The following is a 16,001-nucleotide window of genomic DNA, read 5'->3' on the forward strand; positions in this document are numbered from 1 at the left end:
CAAATTCCACAAACTGATGGCTTAAAAACAACAGAAATGTATTCTTTCACAGTTCTAGAAGCTGTAAGTTTGAAATCATGATGTCAGCAGGGCCATGTTTTTTTAAAGACTCTAGGGAAAAATCTTCTTTGCCTCTCCCTAGTCTCTAGTGGCTGTTGGCAATTATTAGCATTCTTTGGCTGGTAGCTACATCAATCTCTGCCTCCATCTTCCCATGACCATCTTCTCTGTGTGTCTCTGTTCTCTCCTTTCTTATAAGGACCCTGGTCATTGGATTTAGGGTTCATCTCAAATCCAGGATAATTTCATCTTGTGATCCTTAACTAATTATACCTGCAAAGACCGTATTTTCAAATAAGGTTATATTCTGAAGTTCTGGGTGGACATGAATTTTGGGGGCCACTATTCAATCCACTATAATATTTTTATTAAATTTATTTTTTTTGTTCTTTATCATTATCATCATCACTAAAACCATTACCAATAACCCACAATTAGCATCTGCATGTAAGAGGCACTGCTCTACGGTTTTAACATGTATTTGCATCAGTGGTTTGCAAGATCACTTCCAGGTTCACTAGGAAGATTCAAAGGATTCATCATATAGTTGGATTCAATGCTATGATTTATTACAACAAAATGATATACAACGGGGTGCATGGGTAGTTCAGAGGTTAGAATGCCTGCCTTTCATGTGGGAGACCCGGGTTTGATTCCCGGACCATGCACCCCCCCCCCCCCCCCAAAAAAAAAGATATACAACAAAATCAACAAAGGGAAAAGGCATTTGGAGTAAAGCCTGAGGAAAACCAGGTGCATGCTTCCAAATGTAGTTGCACAGGGCATGCTTAATTCCTCCCTCATTGAAATCTTCCAGCATTGTGAAGTACTGCTTACCAGGAAAGCTCATTAGAGACTCAGTACCCAAAATTTTTACTGGGGGCTGATCACGTAGGCACCCTTTGCCTAGCACATACCAAAATTCTTGATTCCCAGAGGGAAAGGGGGTATTCAGTATAAACTACATTGTACGAATAGTTTAGGCACAGTGAACCACTCTTAATTAGGGAATAGTGAGAACATTCTCAAAATCCTAGTTCCCAGATGCCAACCTTGCAAGCAGGTCTCTCTAAAGATAGCAGACTTAGGCCTGCCATGTTAGTTCTTTTTCGCACACATTATTTCATTTGCTCCTCAAAACAAGGAAATTAAAGTTCAATTAGCTGAGAGAATGTAACCACTACAAGATTAAGAGTAAGTGGAAGAACTATGATTCAAAAGCAGGCAATCTAATTGCAAATGTCTACTCTTGACCTTGTGCTTGGTTGCTTGGTTTTTGAGGACTTAAATGGAAAAAAAAGGCTACCATAGACATGCTAGAGAGAACTGTCACAGGCAAGTATCAAGAAGCTTATGGCTTTTAAAACAGATTGTAAAATGAGTAAGAACAAAGCCATTAGATATTGAGAAGTTAACTAAATCATGGGCTAAACAATTTTACAGACACTAAAGTCTAATGCTTAAGAAAAACAAAATTACTGGCATATTTGCAATTTTAATATTCAAGAAGATTAAAGAAGGCTAACAGTTTATCTAAATTAACATAAGCAAGGGATTAAGATACTTACTTTCACCTTTGTGGAGACAGAAAAAAGAAATAAAAGAGTACACATATGTGCTCTAGCAGAAGGTGGCCTATTAATATTTGTTTTATTTTTTTACCTAATAGAGTGATGTCCTGAAGTATAGTCCAGTTTTCCAAATTTTTGTGTTCGGTAGCCATGCTTTTCCATAACATCCATCCATGTTGTATAATTTGGATCTAGGCCCTTAAAATTATTCCAAGATTCTGTTAAGTGAGTGAATAGGCCACTCCACATTGCTGAAAAAAATATGAAATAGGGATTAAAGTAAGGCTCAACTATTTGTTTTAACTATTAAGACACTTACTCTAAAGCAGAGTAGAGTTTACTAGTTGAGATCTCATGCTTTGGAATAAGACATTTTGCATTAGGTGCTTTAACATTTCTGACTGTTAACCTCATTTTATCAGGTGGAAAAACCCTGCAAGGAGTTACTATTTCCAATTTATAGATGAGTCATCAAAAGCTTAGAAGTTAAGTTGTTTAAGATAAATACAGCTGGAATTAAATGTAAAGCCTGTCTGACTACAGTTTTCTTTCCATCACAAAAATAATCCCTACATATTTATTGGTTAATTTTCCAATCAGTCGATTGAAACCATGGTCGTAAGATGTCATTTCCCCAATATCCTCACAGATTTTCCCCTATTCCTGGTCCTTTTATTGGCTTTCCACAAACAACTTAAGTGTATTATGTTTTCACTTTTATTTCCTACAACTCTGATTATTCAATACCCTCTACTTTTCCTTTTCCCATTTCTGTGCATTCCTTACGCACATAGCGTGTTTGAATAAGCTTTCTGGTCTTATCTAACATAATACTTTCTTTTTGAAAGGTCAAAGTGGCTAAAAGCTCAGGCTCTGGCTACGGCTCTGGGAGGCCCTCGGAGGCGCTGCTCGTCCCCATGGTGGCAGAGCTGGAGCCTGGAGAGCCTGGGAAAGGAAAGGTAGAATTAGAAGATCCTGTGATGTTGGAGTAGGAGGATTTATTTTGGTGACTTTAGGATGCTGGTTCCATGGTAGGTATAATTATGCAAAGTTAAAAATTAAAGAAAGAATTGCCAGAGAAAGAATTAAAAATAAGATTTTATATGAAAGCATCCACCTTGATTCTGATAGAAAACTAACAGCAACATCAGCTCTTGAGCAGAAAAAGCCAAAAATACAATTTACTGAAATCAATGTGAACAAAACGGACATCAACTACATAAAACATTTCTTGTACAATAAGAAAGGTTTCTATTAGGTAAAGTATATGTAAGGTGCAGTTTCTTGGTATTTGTAAAAATACTTGCAAATGAACTCTGGCTCTACTTCTCCTCTAGTCGAATAAAGTGTTGTTTACAATGGAGTTTGTATACTTAAAATATGAATAGAATTTACTGGCAATGTGATGAAGAATAAAATTATAAAATCTAAAAAAAAAAGCTCAGACTCTGCAGCTAGATTACCTGGGTTTGAATTTGAACAATGCTAGCTGCTGAGTGGACTTTGATAAGTTATTTAACCTTAATCTTTCTGTACTTTAGTTTTCATCAGCAAAATGGGGATAATATAGTATCCACCTTATTAAACTGTTGTGACAATTACATAAATTAATACATGCGAAACACTTAGGAACATTGCAGAGGACCCAGTAAGAATGCAATAAATGTTAGCTTTTATTATTACTTCAGTCAAACTCTTCAAAATAGACTTTTTCCAGGAAAAACATCATTACATTTTTGAGAATTTTAGGGTTAACTGAGTGCTTTTTCCTCATTGTTTCATATATGATATTGTGTAGATAAGGAAACTGAATGTCTTGCTTGACAGGGTCCATAGGGTTAGAATCCAGTGAATCCTAGTGAACTGCTCATGCCACTCAATACAAAATAAAATAAGAGTCAGCAAAACTATTTTAAATATATCTGGTCCTTTATAATTGAAATATAGTGTTTAACACAGTTAAAGTTTCCTTTAATGATTGGTGATCATATATAGTTGAGAGTGCTGGAAAGGTAGGTATAAGACTTGTGACTCAAATAATAGAGAATATCATCTCAACACTTTAAAGAACAAATTAGATTGTTGGATGCCATTTATGTGTTCAAAGTCAAACAATCATAAACCAGGAAGGCAGAGGAAAAGAAAAACAACTCTGTCAGAAAATACATTGAATTTATAAAAACTGCAGGATTTTCCTATTTCTTAATTATTCGTGGCTTAATGTCATTGACATTTTGCTATCAAAACTATGTCTATTGGGGGCAGTGTGATGGTGGCTCAGTGGCAGAATTCCAGCCTGCCATGCCAGAGACCCAGGTTTGGTTCCCAGTGCCTGCCCATGCAAAAAAAAAAAATCCTATGTCTATTGGACAGTGCTAGGGTAACTCAGTAGTATAATTCTTGCCGGAAGTGTCCGAGACCCAGGTTTGATCCCTAAGCCTGCAGATGCCAAACAAACAAACAAACAAACAAACACACAAACAAACAAAAAACCAAAAAACCAAAACTATGTCTATTTATTAAGTGACTATAATAAAAGCAAACAATTAGATTTAGGATAGAACTGAGTTTAGACTGAGGAGAAATAGATAAAGAATATAATCTGAAATTATATGGAAAAATTGAGATAAACCCAATATATGAGAAGTTCTATTATGTTGTGTTATAAACCCTGAAGTTCATATCATTCTTCCCACCTCCCTGCAGCTGAACTTATGATTTCTTTGGGATATTTCCTCATTTGCTTGGATAGTCAAAAGATACTTAATCACCAGTCATGAGGAAATGAAACTGCAATACTTGAACTATACAACATGTCAGATGATAAAAATTCCTACTCTTGAAAAAGAAATTAGAAATTCTAGTAACCCCTGTACCCAATGCACACTTACAGGTTCGTACCTGCACGTGACGGGCAACAGATGGGAGAGTTTGTATAGGCATTGAGAAAGGAAGTGCCATGTACTTTCATGAAGTTGATAAAAGGAAGCTTCACTACTTGACTTCCTGGAGGAAATGTGAGTCTTCCATCCTGGAATAAAGAATTTTAACACTGATGCATTTCAAAAGAAGAACTTTATTTTCTTTAATCTTAACTATAAAGCTTACAAGTAGCAAAGGACATTAATATGATTCTAAGAATCCTCAAAAGATAAAAACAAGTACAGTAAGTTTTATGAGTACCTGGGTTCATTTGAGTATGTTAAATTTATTAAAGGATTTGCTGAAAAGCACTTTTGAGGCTATGGACTGGCTGAACAAATTATTTATTGAGTACTTACCAAGTGCCAGGCACTATGCAAGATCTGGAGATACAAAGATGAATAAATAAAGTCTCTACCCAGTGAAACTTATAGTTTAGTAGGGGAAGCAAAAATATACTAGTAAATAAACTATGAATAATTACAAATTGTGGGTGTTGCCCTTTTCTAGTACTTTGTGCTGTCCAACTCAAAAAGCCTCTGTATTCTTTTTTTTTTTTTTTATGATAGCCCTGCCCCCTCTCTGCCGGGGCAAATATCCGTTAGTGCTTATTCCAGGTTTGTGTATGCTGGAGGTCTATTTTCAGCAGTCAGAATTTATTAATTAGTTCTGCAATTAGAGCTTGGTTGAGCTAAGTCCTTGATACTAGTAAAGTCTGTTTCTTTCCCCTTGGGGAACCAGCCTGCCATGCCTGTGGGGGACGGGTACTGGACCCCACGGCTTGGGGGACTTATAATTCTGTGTGGGGTCTCAGCCCTTCCACTTGGTCCAGACTGGTATTTGCTGTGTGTCTGGTCACTGATGTTCCCCCAGCAGTTGTGTACTGCTCCTGGCTATTAACTAGTTGCTCTGGAGGATGAACTAAATTTCACACTTCAGTATGCTGCCATCTTGCCCCACTTCCAGTAGTTTTGGTTTTCAATTTCATGTATTTACTACACACAAGCAATTGATTTAAAAAATAGGCTCCTAGTGATACCAATGATAATGGTATCAATGGGAGATGGCCCATATAATAGTTATTTCTGAACTGAATGAGTCTTAAAATGGCTAGCTTATGAAAAACAGAAAAAGTAAGTTTTTCATAATATATTAATGTTGTTTACAATGGATAGTCAATTTTAGGTATTATATTTAGTTGGGAGGGAAAAATATTGCAGAATGCCTTTTGGGCTAACTTCCTTAATTTAGTAGTAGCCCATTTCAGTGTTCTCAAGGCCATTCCCATAGTTTAACCAAATTAAGTACTCTAACACTGGACATTTAAAAAATAAAAAGAAGTCCACTAATTGGCTTTTTGCATAAAAGTGATAAAAATGGTGTTTAGTTTTTGCATTATGCTATTATTCTTGATTCAAAGGTCTAGACATTTCCCTCCTTCAGATGGATTGTGATTTATTATTGTCCCTTCAGAACCAGGTTCAGTTCCTTATCAGTCTGGGCCCAGGGAGAACCAGAGGAATAGGATGGATTTCAAGGCATCATCCTAATGGAAGAATCTAATTTCAACTGATTCAGAGATCAACTGTCCTGATCTCTTTTATCAGGACTAGACTGTTTTATAGTGTTCTTCCCAGATCTGTTCATCACATTGAATGAAGTTCTCACTAGAATCTGTTAGTATACATTCCTGACCTCCCTTTCTGAACCCCACCAAAACCAAAGCAGAAGACAGAAGATGCTTATGTCCTTCCAAGATCCATGCAGAAGTGCTTTTCTCTTTTTGTCCTCCCTCCCTCCCTTCTTTCCTTCCTTCCCTCCTCCTCTATGTCCATATGTCCCTCTCTCCTCCCTTCCTTCCTTCTTTTCCTCCATTCTCACTCTTCTTTTTAATGATTTATTAATATGTAATTGACCCCAATTGCCTCCAGCCCTAGGCAACCACTAAGTTTTTTCGGCTTTATAGATTGGCTTCTTCTGGACATTTCACATAAATGGAATCATACAATATGTGTTCCTTTGCGATGCTTCCTTCATTTAGCATTATATTTTCAAGGTTCATCCACATTGTATCATGTGTCAGTGCTTCATTTATTTTTATTGCTGAATAGTATTCCATTGTATGGAATTTATTTATCTACTTGTAAGATAAAATTATCCACATTTATTTATCTACTTGTAAGCTGGAGGACTTTTGGGTTGGTTCTTCTTTTTGGTTATTATGAATGATACTACTATGTACATTCATGTGCAAGTTTTTGTGTAGACTTGTTTTCATTTCACTTGGAAATACACTATAGAATGGAATCGCTGCATCATATGGTAACTTTATGCTTAACCATTTGAGGAACTGCCAAGTTATTTTCCAAAGTGGCTGTATCATTTTACATTCCCACCAGCAGTACATGAGGGTTTTGGTTTCTCCACATCCTCCCCAACCTGGTTATCTGACATTTTAATTCCAGCCATCCTAGTGAGTGTGAAGTGGTATCTCATTGTGGGTTTGATTTGCATTTCCCTGATGACTAAAAATTTTGACATCTTTTCATGTATTTATTGGCTATTTGTATATCTTCTTTGGAGAAATGCCTATTCAGACCCTTTGCCCACTTTTATTTTTCTCTCTCTAAATCCTTCCTTTAATGTCAGATAGTGCTTCAACCTAATCCTACACAGTATACATACCATAGAGAAAGGGACATGAGGGCATCTGAGTCATGCAGTGGAGTGGCAGGTACAAACCTTGGCCCAACCTAAAGGAACACTCAAGGGCCTAGAAGGGTAGTATGCTCTTTTTCCTCCCCATTTCTCTTTCCCACTGGGTTTAAACTAAAGTCCCTCGAAGAGAGAGAGTTTTCAATCAGTGGAACTGATGAAGGGTAGATTTGGTGTACAGTATTATAAAATGTGTTAAGAAAAACAACCCAGGCCCGCCAGCAGCAGTCCAAGTATCAGCTGGTCCAGGGACCTGAACTCTGTAACTAGGAGTTGGGCAGGGAAGAGGAGAGGGTGACTGCTGGGCATTGGTGTAGGTTTATGATGGAGCAGCATATGATTTTCCCTGCCCTGTGAACATGTACTTAAATATTTATAGGCCCTCTCCCCTCAACCCTGCTCTGCTGCAAGAAAGCAGCTGACAGTGAATGACAGTTGGGCACAAAGTGTCTGGTGAGTTCAGTTATGGAGCCTAAAGCTGTGAAGGAATCATTCCTTTAGGACCTAATTTCAAAAAGAGGCAAGAAAAACCAGAAACTGCTACCTCACTCTTAAAAGTGGAACACACCAATCTATGCAATTAACTGTAACAAATGTATCAGCTCAAAACACAGACCTTAGTTTCTCCTAAAGTTTGAAGTGTGGGATACATATAATCCAGCTCTTCTTTTTCAGTCCAAGCCCTAGATTGTCACCAAGACTGTGTAGACAATTTCTAATTGAGAGGCAGAAATAGCTGCAGTGAGGAAGGCAGCTATTGAAGGATTCCAGGAGCATGAGACTGAGTTTACAGAGCTAGGTGCTGTCAATTTCCTTTTCCACTGACATTTTCTTCCTTCAGAGCAAACTTCCTCCTCAAGACCTCAGAGATAAGGACAGCAGGGTCTTCCTCCTTCAAATACTCCAGTTCAGATCTTGGCTCTATTTCATCTGGTAAAAATCCTTCAGGATACCCATTGTTCTAGTTTGCTAGCTGCTGGAATGCAATATACCAGAAACGGAATGGCTTTTAACAAGGGGAATTTAATGAGTTGCTAGTTTACAGATCTAAGGCCGAGAAAATGTCCCAATTAAAACAAGTCTATAGAAATGTCCAATCAAAGGCATCCGGGGAAAGATACCTTGGTTCAAGAAGGCCGATGAAGTTCAGGGTTTCTCTCTCATCTGGAAAGGCACATGGCGAACGCAGTCAGGGCTCCTCTCTCGGCTGGACAGGCACGTGGCGAATACGGTATCATCTGCTAGCTTTGTCTCCTGGCTTCCTGTTTCATGAAGCTCCCCGGGAGGTGTTTTCCTTCTTCATCTCCAAAGGTCGCTGGCTGGTGGACTCTCTGCTTCGTGGTGCTGCAGCATTCTCTGCTCTCTCTGAGTCTCTCTTTCTCCAAAATGTTTCCTCTTTTATAGGACTTCAGAAACTAATCAAGACCCACTCAGATGGGTGGAGATATGTCATCCCCTAATCCAGTTTAACAACCGTTCTTAACTAAATCTCATCAACCAGGGAGATGATCCCATCACAGTCCCAAATACACAGCATTGAATAGAGACTATTCTACCTTTAAGAAATGGGATTTATATTAAAACATGGCTTTTCTTAGGGGGCATATATCCTTTCAAACCAGCACATTCCACCCTCTGGCCCCTAAAAAAGACATGTTTTTCCCATATACAAATATATTAACTTCATAACAATATCAGAAACCTTAAACCTTTCAGTAGCAATACAATGAAGTACAAAATTAGAGACAGTATAAAATCTCATCAAGTCAGTTACAGGCATGGTCTGTCCTAAGGCAAAATTCTCTCCATTTGCTCTGGACCTTTGAAAACTCACAACAAGTTATTTGCTGCCAACATACAAAGAAGGAACATTCACAGGATACATAGACACATTTCCATAGGGAGGAAGGAACACAGGGGTCACCGGACCCATACAGTTTTGAAAACCCGCAGGGCAAAGTCCATTAGATTTCAAAGTCTGAGAGTCATTTATCCTCAGGGCTTTAGAAAGTGGCAGTCCCACCCTTTCCAAATGCCTACGCCTGCCTCTCTCTGAATGCAACCTTGGGGGATATTGGGGAGACCACCTTTCTCTCAGCTCCACCCTCTCCAAGCATTGGGGCCACACCCGGGCTCTCTGCCATCTCCGGGGCACACGCTCAACCCCTCCATGTGGTGGCAGCCAGGCTCTCCCCAAACCCCAAGGATCGTGCTTCACTCTCTCCAAGACCTGAGGCGGCATGACTCTCCCACTGCAACGAGGTGGAAGGCCCATTCTCTGCCTTTGGGGCAAACTCACCCTCTCCACGGGCTTGGGTGGGTCCACTCTCCTGGCCCGAGGCTTCTTGACTTCAGACCTCAGCCTCCACGGTTTTGCCTCTGAAGTTATTTTTCCTCCAATGTGTCCCTTCTCTGAACCCCTCAGTCCAGACTGGCAGCGGCTCTGTTTATACAGGTCCCACAGCACTCTCGTTGGCTTTCTATGCAGTAGCCTTGGATCATGCCCATCAGACATAAGGAGTTTCCACAAATCTTTCCTGGATAACTCCATGTCCGATCCTGACTTTCTCTGAAATGGCTGGCTGGTTCCACATTTGGTTAAATCCACACTCAGGGCACTATACTCTAGAGTCTCCCTTTCTGTAGGCCCAGAATTTTCCAGGACCTCAATTTCTAGTTTCTTTTTACTCAAGAGTTCAGTTCTCAGCTTATCTCTTTCCTTTCGCATTTCACTATAAGCTGTGAGGAGAAACCAGGCTGCACTTTCGACATTTAATTTGGAGATCTCTTCTGCTAAATATCCAAGTTCATGGCATTTAAAATCTGCCTTCCAGCCAAAGCCACGAGTCAATTTTGCCAGATTATCTGCCATTTTAAAACAAGGCTCACTTTCCTTCCAGTCTACAATAACACGTGCCTCATTTCTGTCTAGGGCCTCATCAGAGGTATCTTTAGAGTCCACATTTCTCCCAACAGTCTCTCCAAAGCATTCTAGGCCTTCTCTATCAAGCTTCTCACGACTCCTCCAGAATCTTCCCCATATCCATTTAAAAAGCCGTTCCAACATGTTTGGTATTTGCAAACTGCAGCAGCACCCCACTCCTGGTACCAAAATCTGTTCTAGTTTGCTAGCTGCTGGAATGCAATATACCAGAAACGGAATGGCTTTTAACAAGGGGAATTTAATGAGTTGCTAGTTTACAGATCTAAGGCCGAGAAAATGTCCCAATTAAAACAAGTCTATAGAAATGTCCAATCAAAGGCATCCGGGGAAAGATACCTTGGTTCAAGAAGGCCGATGAAGTTCAGGGTTTCTCTCTCATCTGGAAAGGCACATGGCGAACGCAGTCAGGGCTCCTCTCTCGGCTGGACAGGCACGTGGCGAATACGGTATCATCTGCTAGCTTTGTCTCCTGGCTTCCTGTTTCATGAAGCTCCCCGGGAGGTGTTTTCCTTCTTCATCTCCAAAGGTCGCTGGCTGGTGGACTCTCTGCTTCGTGGTGCTGCAGCATTCTCTGCTCTCTCTGAGTCTCTCTTTCTCCAAAATGTTTCCTCTTTTATAGGACTTCAGAAACTAATCAAGACCCACTCAGATGGGTGGAGATATGTCATCCCCTAATCCAGTTTAACAACCGTTCTTAACTAAATCTCATCAACCAGGGAGATGATCCCATCACAGTCCCAAATACACAGCATTGAATAGAGACTATTCTACCTTTAAGAAATGGGATTTATATTAAAACATGGCTTTTCTTAGGGGGCATATATCCCTTCAAACCAGCACACCCATCATGTCTGCAAAGCTGCTGGCCTTGGACAGAGAGAGGCAGGCATCCTCTTCAGACGAGCTGCAGGTGGCTTCGTGTTATGGTTGCAGCTTTCAGGGCTGGCAGAACAAAGCAGGGGGACTGATGGAAGCTCAGGGAACTCTTCCTCAGTCTCCTCGATGATGTCACTAATGACAAAGGAAGTTGTAGAGTGGAATGAGGTTCCAAAATAAGGTAAAGGAGAAGAGATATTTGAACTTCCTGCATCAGCTGCCACTATCTTGGCAAGCTGGCTGTGTAGATGGCTCAGCTCATCCTGTAGCTCTGCGGTATGACTCAGGGCTGGCAGGCCTGCTTCTTCAGGGCCAAGAGTCTTTCTTCAGACCCACACAGGTTGGGCACTGAGGCATTATACTGCATACCAATTAGAGGGCTTGGCTTCCAGGTGTGCTCAGGGGTCGTGTATCACTCCTGACCCAGGCATAGGTCTCCTTTTCATCTGTACCGATTCAGGCGATGTCAGCCAAAGTAGGGACTGGAGGCATATCCCTCAGACACAGGTCAGAGATGTTGGGCAGGGTCTCAAAGGAAGCCTGGGGACATGGCTTCAGGGGCAGGTTGGTCCCAGTTCTTCTCGCTACATTTCAAGCAGCTCCATGTGTCTTGTTTTGCCAGATTGCGATGGTCACATTGGCTTCCATCCCTGACATTTCAACTGGCTCCTGCACTTGAAGGACAAAGCAGCTACAGAGCAGCTCTAGGGGCTTGGGGAGATGGAAGGCATGACTCCTTCATATCAGGCCATCTTGAGGAACACCAGACTTCCCTTCCTCTTGGCTCCTTCTACCACAGCACCCTTTACTCACTTTTTAATTATGCTATTTGTCATTTTATTATTGAGTTGTAAAAGTTATTTAAAAAATAATTTCTAGATACAAGACCCCTATAAGATAAATGATTTGCAAAAATTTTCCCCGTCCTATGGGTTGTCTTTTCACTTTCCAAATAGTGTCCTTTGCAGTATAAGTGTTTTTAACTTTGATGACGTCAAATTTATCTATTTTTTTCTTTGTGCTTTTGGCATAACTTCTTTGATGCTGTTCCACAATTTGCTGTCCTTTCTTTTTTTTTTTTGCATGGCCAGGCTCTGGGAATTGAACCTGGGTCTCTGGCATGGCTGTCCTTTTGACAAATTTTTATTATTTTTGGAAATATCCACACATGTACAGTCCAATCATATTATATAATCAATGGCTCACAATATCACTGAACAGTTGTGTATTCTGCAATATGATCACCCTAGAAAATGAAATAAAAAAGAACTCATACCTCCCATATCCCTTACCCCTCCCTCTCATTGACCCACAGTATTTCAATCTACCTACTTTTTACCCTTTATCTCCCCCTATATTATTTATTTATTTATTATCCTTGTTTTTTTTTTTTAAAACTTATCTGTCCATAACCCTGCATAATAGGAGCATCAGACACATGTTTTTCACAATCACACAGTCACACTGTAAAAGCTATATAGTTATACAGTCTTCTTCAAGAATCAAGGTTACTGGAACACAGCTCAGTGGTTTCAGTTACTTCTCTCTAGCCACTCCAACACACCATAAACTAAGAAGGGATATCTATACAATGCGTAAGAATAACCTCCAGGCCAACCTCTAGACTGAAATCTCTCAGTCACTGAAACTTTATTTTGATTCATTTCTCTATTCCCCCTTTTGGTCAAGAATTCTTTCTCATTTCCATGATGCTGGCTCCCGGCTCTTCCCCAGGAGCCAAATCCTACGTTGCCAGGGAGATTTACACCTTTGGGAGTCATATCCCATGCAGGGGGGAGGGCAGTGAGCTCACCTGCCAAGTTGGCTTAGAGAGCAACTACATCTGAGCATCAAAAAGGTTCTCTGGGTGTGACTCTTAGGTATAATTATAAGTAGGCTTAGCTTATTCTTTGCAAGAATAAGCTTCATAAGGGCAAGCTCCAAGATTGAGGGCTCAGCATTTTGAACTGGTTGTCCCCACTGCTTGCGAGAATATCAGGAATTCCCCAGGTGGGGAAGTTGAATATTTCCTCCTTTCTCCCCAGTCCCCCAAGGGGATTTTGCAAATACTTTTTTTTTTTATTCACTGCCCAAATTACCCTGGGATATGTCAGCACCATACCAACTTGTACAAACCAACAAGATCTCAAGCCCTATTCAAGAGTCCATGTAATTACGGTGTTTAAGTAAACTGAACATATAAGTTAGATTAGACAGTGTGCTATATTTGTACCAAATAAACATCTCTCCCTTTCATCTCACACAGAGATCGAAGTTTGAAAATATGGGCCATATCATCCTTTACCCAGTATTCTGATTTACCTTAGTCCAATTTTGGTATCATATTTAAGAAACCTATTGCTGAAGCCAAGGTCATGAAGATTTATACCTATGTTTTCATCTATAAGTTTATAGTTTTTGCTCTAACATTTAAGTCTTTGATTCACTTGGAGTCAATTTTTGTATAGCAACCCCTTCTCTATAGAGAGCTACACAGAGTGTCTGTAATTTCTGATTTCTTTGTTAAGCTGTCTGTCTCCTTTGGTATCACACATAGCTCTTTGACTCCACTAATTATCAGCTGACTGTTCTACTGTTTTGACAATGTCCTGGGACATAAACTGCTCACAGTCTGATTCAATTCACTTGGAGGAAGGGTATTTCTTAAGTCCAGTCTCTGAGTTTTTCCTGACCCCAGACAGGCTCTTCTTGGGTGTCTCTTGCCCTTGTCCTGTTTGATGAACTATCTGGCCAACGGTTAGCTATTACTAATTAAGAGGAGTTATTATTTTTGAGACTACTCTTCAACTGAATTTCCCAACACCATGTTTCAAATAAGGTCAGTTACCTTGAGCAGAGCTTCAGAGCTCTTCTTTTTTTTTAATATACTGCCTCTTCCCCTAGACAAAATCTCTGTGCCTCTACTCTGGGTGTTGGCGGGGGCAGTAGCCTCTGATATTCTTGGCTTCTCTCCTATTGTGGAACCTCTGCACTACTAGTGAACAGGGGTGAGGGTAAATGGGCCCCAGTATTCTCAGCCTTCCATGAATGGAGTAGAGTCTCTGTCTGTTAAGTGGAGGCTAAGTGAAGAAAGGGAGCCCATAACTTCTTGGCTGTTCTCACCAAGAATTCAGTCTCTCACTTAGATTTAGAAGAGATGGGAAACGCTGTGGCCTGTCCTGTGTCCCATGAAATACGGTAACTCTTGATTGCGAGCTAAGTGGAGAGAGAGCCCTGTCTTTTTGGATACATCCATCTGCAGTGAGCCACCTCAAACCGAGCTGAAGAGGAAGGGAGTGAGTCATGACTCAAATGCCACAAATGCTCACTGTTTTTATGGAGTTCAAGCATTTTCTTGACATAAAAGAAAGAGATACAAGTACAAAAAAAGCAGAGAATCAGTAACTTTAGAAGCTTAAATTTGAATAGGAACTATCAGTAGGAACTTGTAATTTATTTTTCTCTTTATATAGTATATATATATTTTTAAAGATCTGTTCACTAGAATGAAAGCAATGAAAACCCTAACATGCAGACTGCGGTTTCTAAATATCATTTCCAAGGTTGGGACAGGAAATATACAGGGTAAACCTAGGATTGTGTCAAGGCAAGCTGTCAAAGACTACTGGTGATAGGTCAAAAGGGCTCAGGAAAAACTTGAAAAGGATTCCATTGCCAAAGATGGGACAATTTGAATATAAATAATTTAATGAAGACAAAAGATTTAAACACAAATATATAAATATATGTGCATTCATATTATACTAAATATAACAACAAAGTTAATACCTCACTCACCTTTGCAAAGTTCTAGAATGCTGTGATGCACCACCCAGGTCCCCTTTTAGAAATGAAAGATTGCCTCTGCTGAAGAGACATGCCTTGCCAAAAGCACACCTCATTCTAATAGTACTACAACCAATGACCATCCACATGAAAGTATAAAGGCATGGTACTCTGAACCCAACTGGAAATAACTCTGAAGAACCATTCCAGCCTTTAAAATAGTCCATAAGGTCAGCTGGGGCCTCCATTGAGACTCAACTTTTCCCTCCCTTTGATGTTAAGAACACTCGCTAATAAACCTCTTTCATGCTATTCTCTAAATTTAGATAATCATGAAGATTACTTTAAGAAACAACTGCAACAGATTCTATGGGCATATCAATATTATGTACCTTTAATCATCATGGGTTAATAATCTATGAGGGAGGCAATATAACATAGTGATAAAAACACACTCTTTGGTGCCAGACGTACTTAACATCAATAATCTATGGGACCACAATAACACCCAGTGATAACCAACTAATATTATACTTAATAATCAAACATCTGTCTAAGCAGATGTTTTTGAGACATGGATATACCAAATGTACCAGATAAGGTTGAAAGTAGTCTTCTTTTGGTTGATGGCTTGGGAAATTTCCAAAAAGTTTGGGATTAAACAACAACAAGGAGAAGTACAGGACATACATATGTTCACACTCATAGAGTTTCTCTGGAATATGGGAGATTGGATCAGATTATATCATATAAAACATTTAAATTAGCACTAACAAGATTATCAGATACCTGGGCAACAAAAATAAAGTTAACTTTTTTCACTTCTCATCCAAACATAAATTCCTGCAAACCTGAGGAGACTTGAAAAAGAACCTTTGGAAAGCTAACATACTTTTATGGAGGTGAACGTGTAAAATGTTATTTTTGCCTACCACTGAATCATATAGGGGCACGAACTGAAATTTCATTAGCAATAAAATAATTTAACGGGTGAAGGCAAGCATTAAAAAAATAAGCAAAGACGCTATTAGAGCGCATCTCATTCACAAAAGTATCGTTTTACGAAACTTTTGGTTAAGCATATGTATGTGATGTACATGCGTACACAGGGTTTCGAAGTAAAATGT

At 39.7% G+C, this 16,001-nt stretch overlaps 1 protein-coding gene and 1 pseudogene across 6 annotated transcripts in view; both read right to left on the reverse strand.

Annotated features, from left to right (window-relative positions):
• Positions 1-16,001, reverse strand: part of ARSK (arylsulfatase family member K) — a 44,643-nt gene that overhangs the window by 28,046 nt on the left and 596 nt on the right. For 2 of the 6 annotated variants that reach the window (XR_013167068.1, XM_077139126.1), the window contains exons 2-3: positions 4,533-4,662; positions 1,723-1,882 (exon numbers count right to left, since the gene is read on the reverse strand). Coding sequence is in view for 1 of the 6 variants with exons in the window: in XM_077139126.1 (XP_076995241.1) it covers positions 1,723-1,882; positions 4,533-4,662 (290 nt within the window). In the remaining 5 variants the exon portion in view is untranslated. Of the gene's footprint in view, positions 1-1,722; positions 1,883-4,522; positions 4,663-7,884; positions 8,220-16,001 lie in introns of those variants that run through there. The other 4 variants (XR_013167071.1, XR_013167069.1, XR_013167070.1 and 1 more) reach the window with 4 other exon arrangements.
• On the reverse strand, positions 11,053-12,171 carry LOC143665573 (mitochondrial fission regulator 1-like; annotated as a pseudogene).

The sequence above is a fragment of the Tamandua tetradactyla genome, chromosome 21 (genome assembly GCF_023851605.1).
Source record: "Tamandua tetradactyla isolate mTamTet1 chromosome 21, mTamTet1.pri, whole genome shotgun sequence".
Classification (NCBI taxonomy): domain Eukaryota; kingdom Metazoa; phylum Chordata; class Mammalia; order Pilosa; family Myrmecophagidae; genus Tamandua; species Tamandua tetradactyla.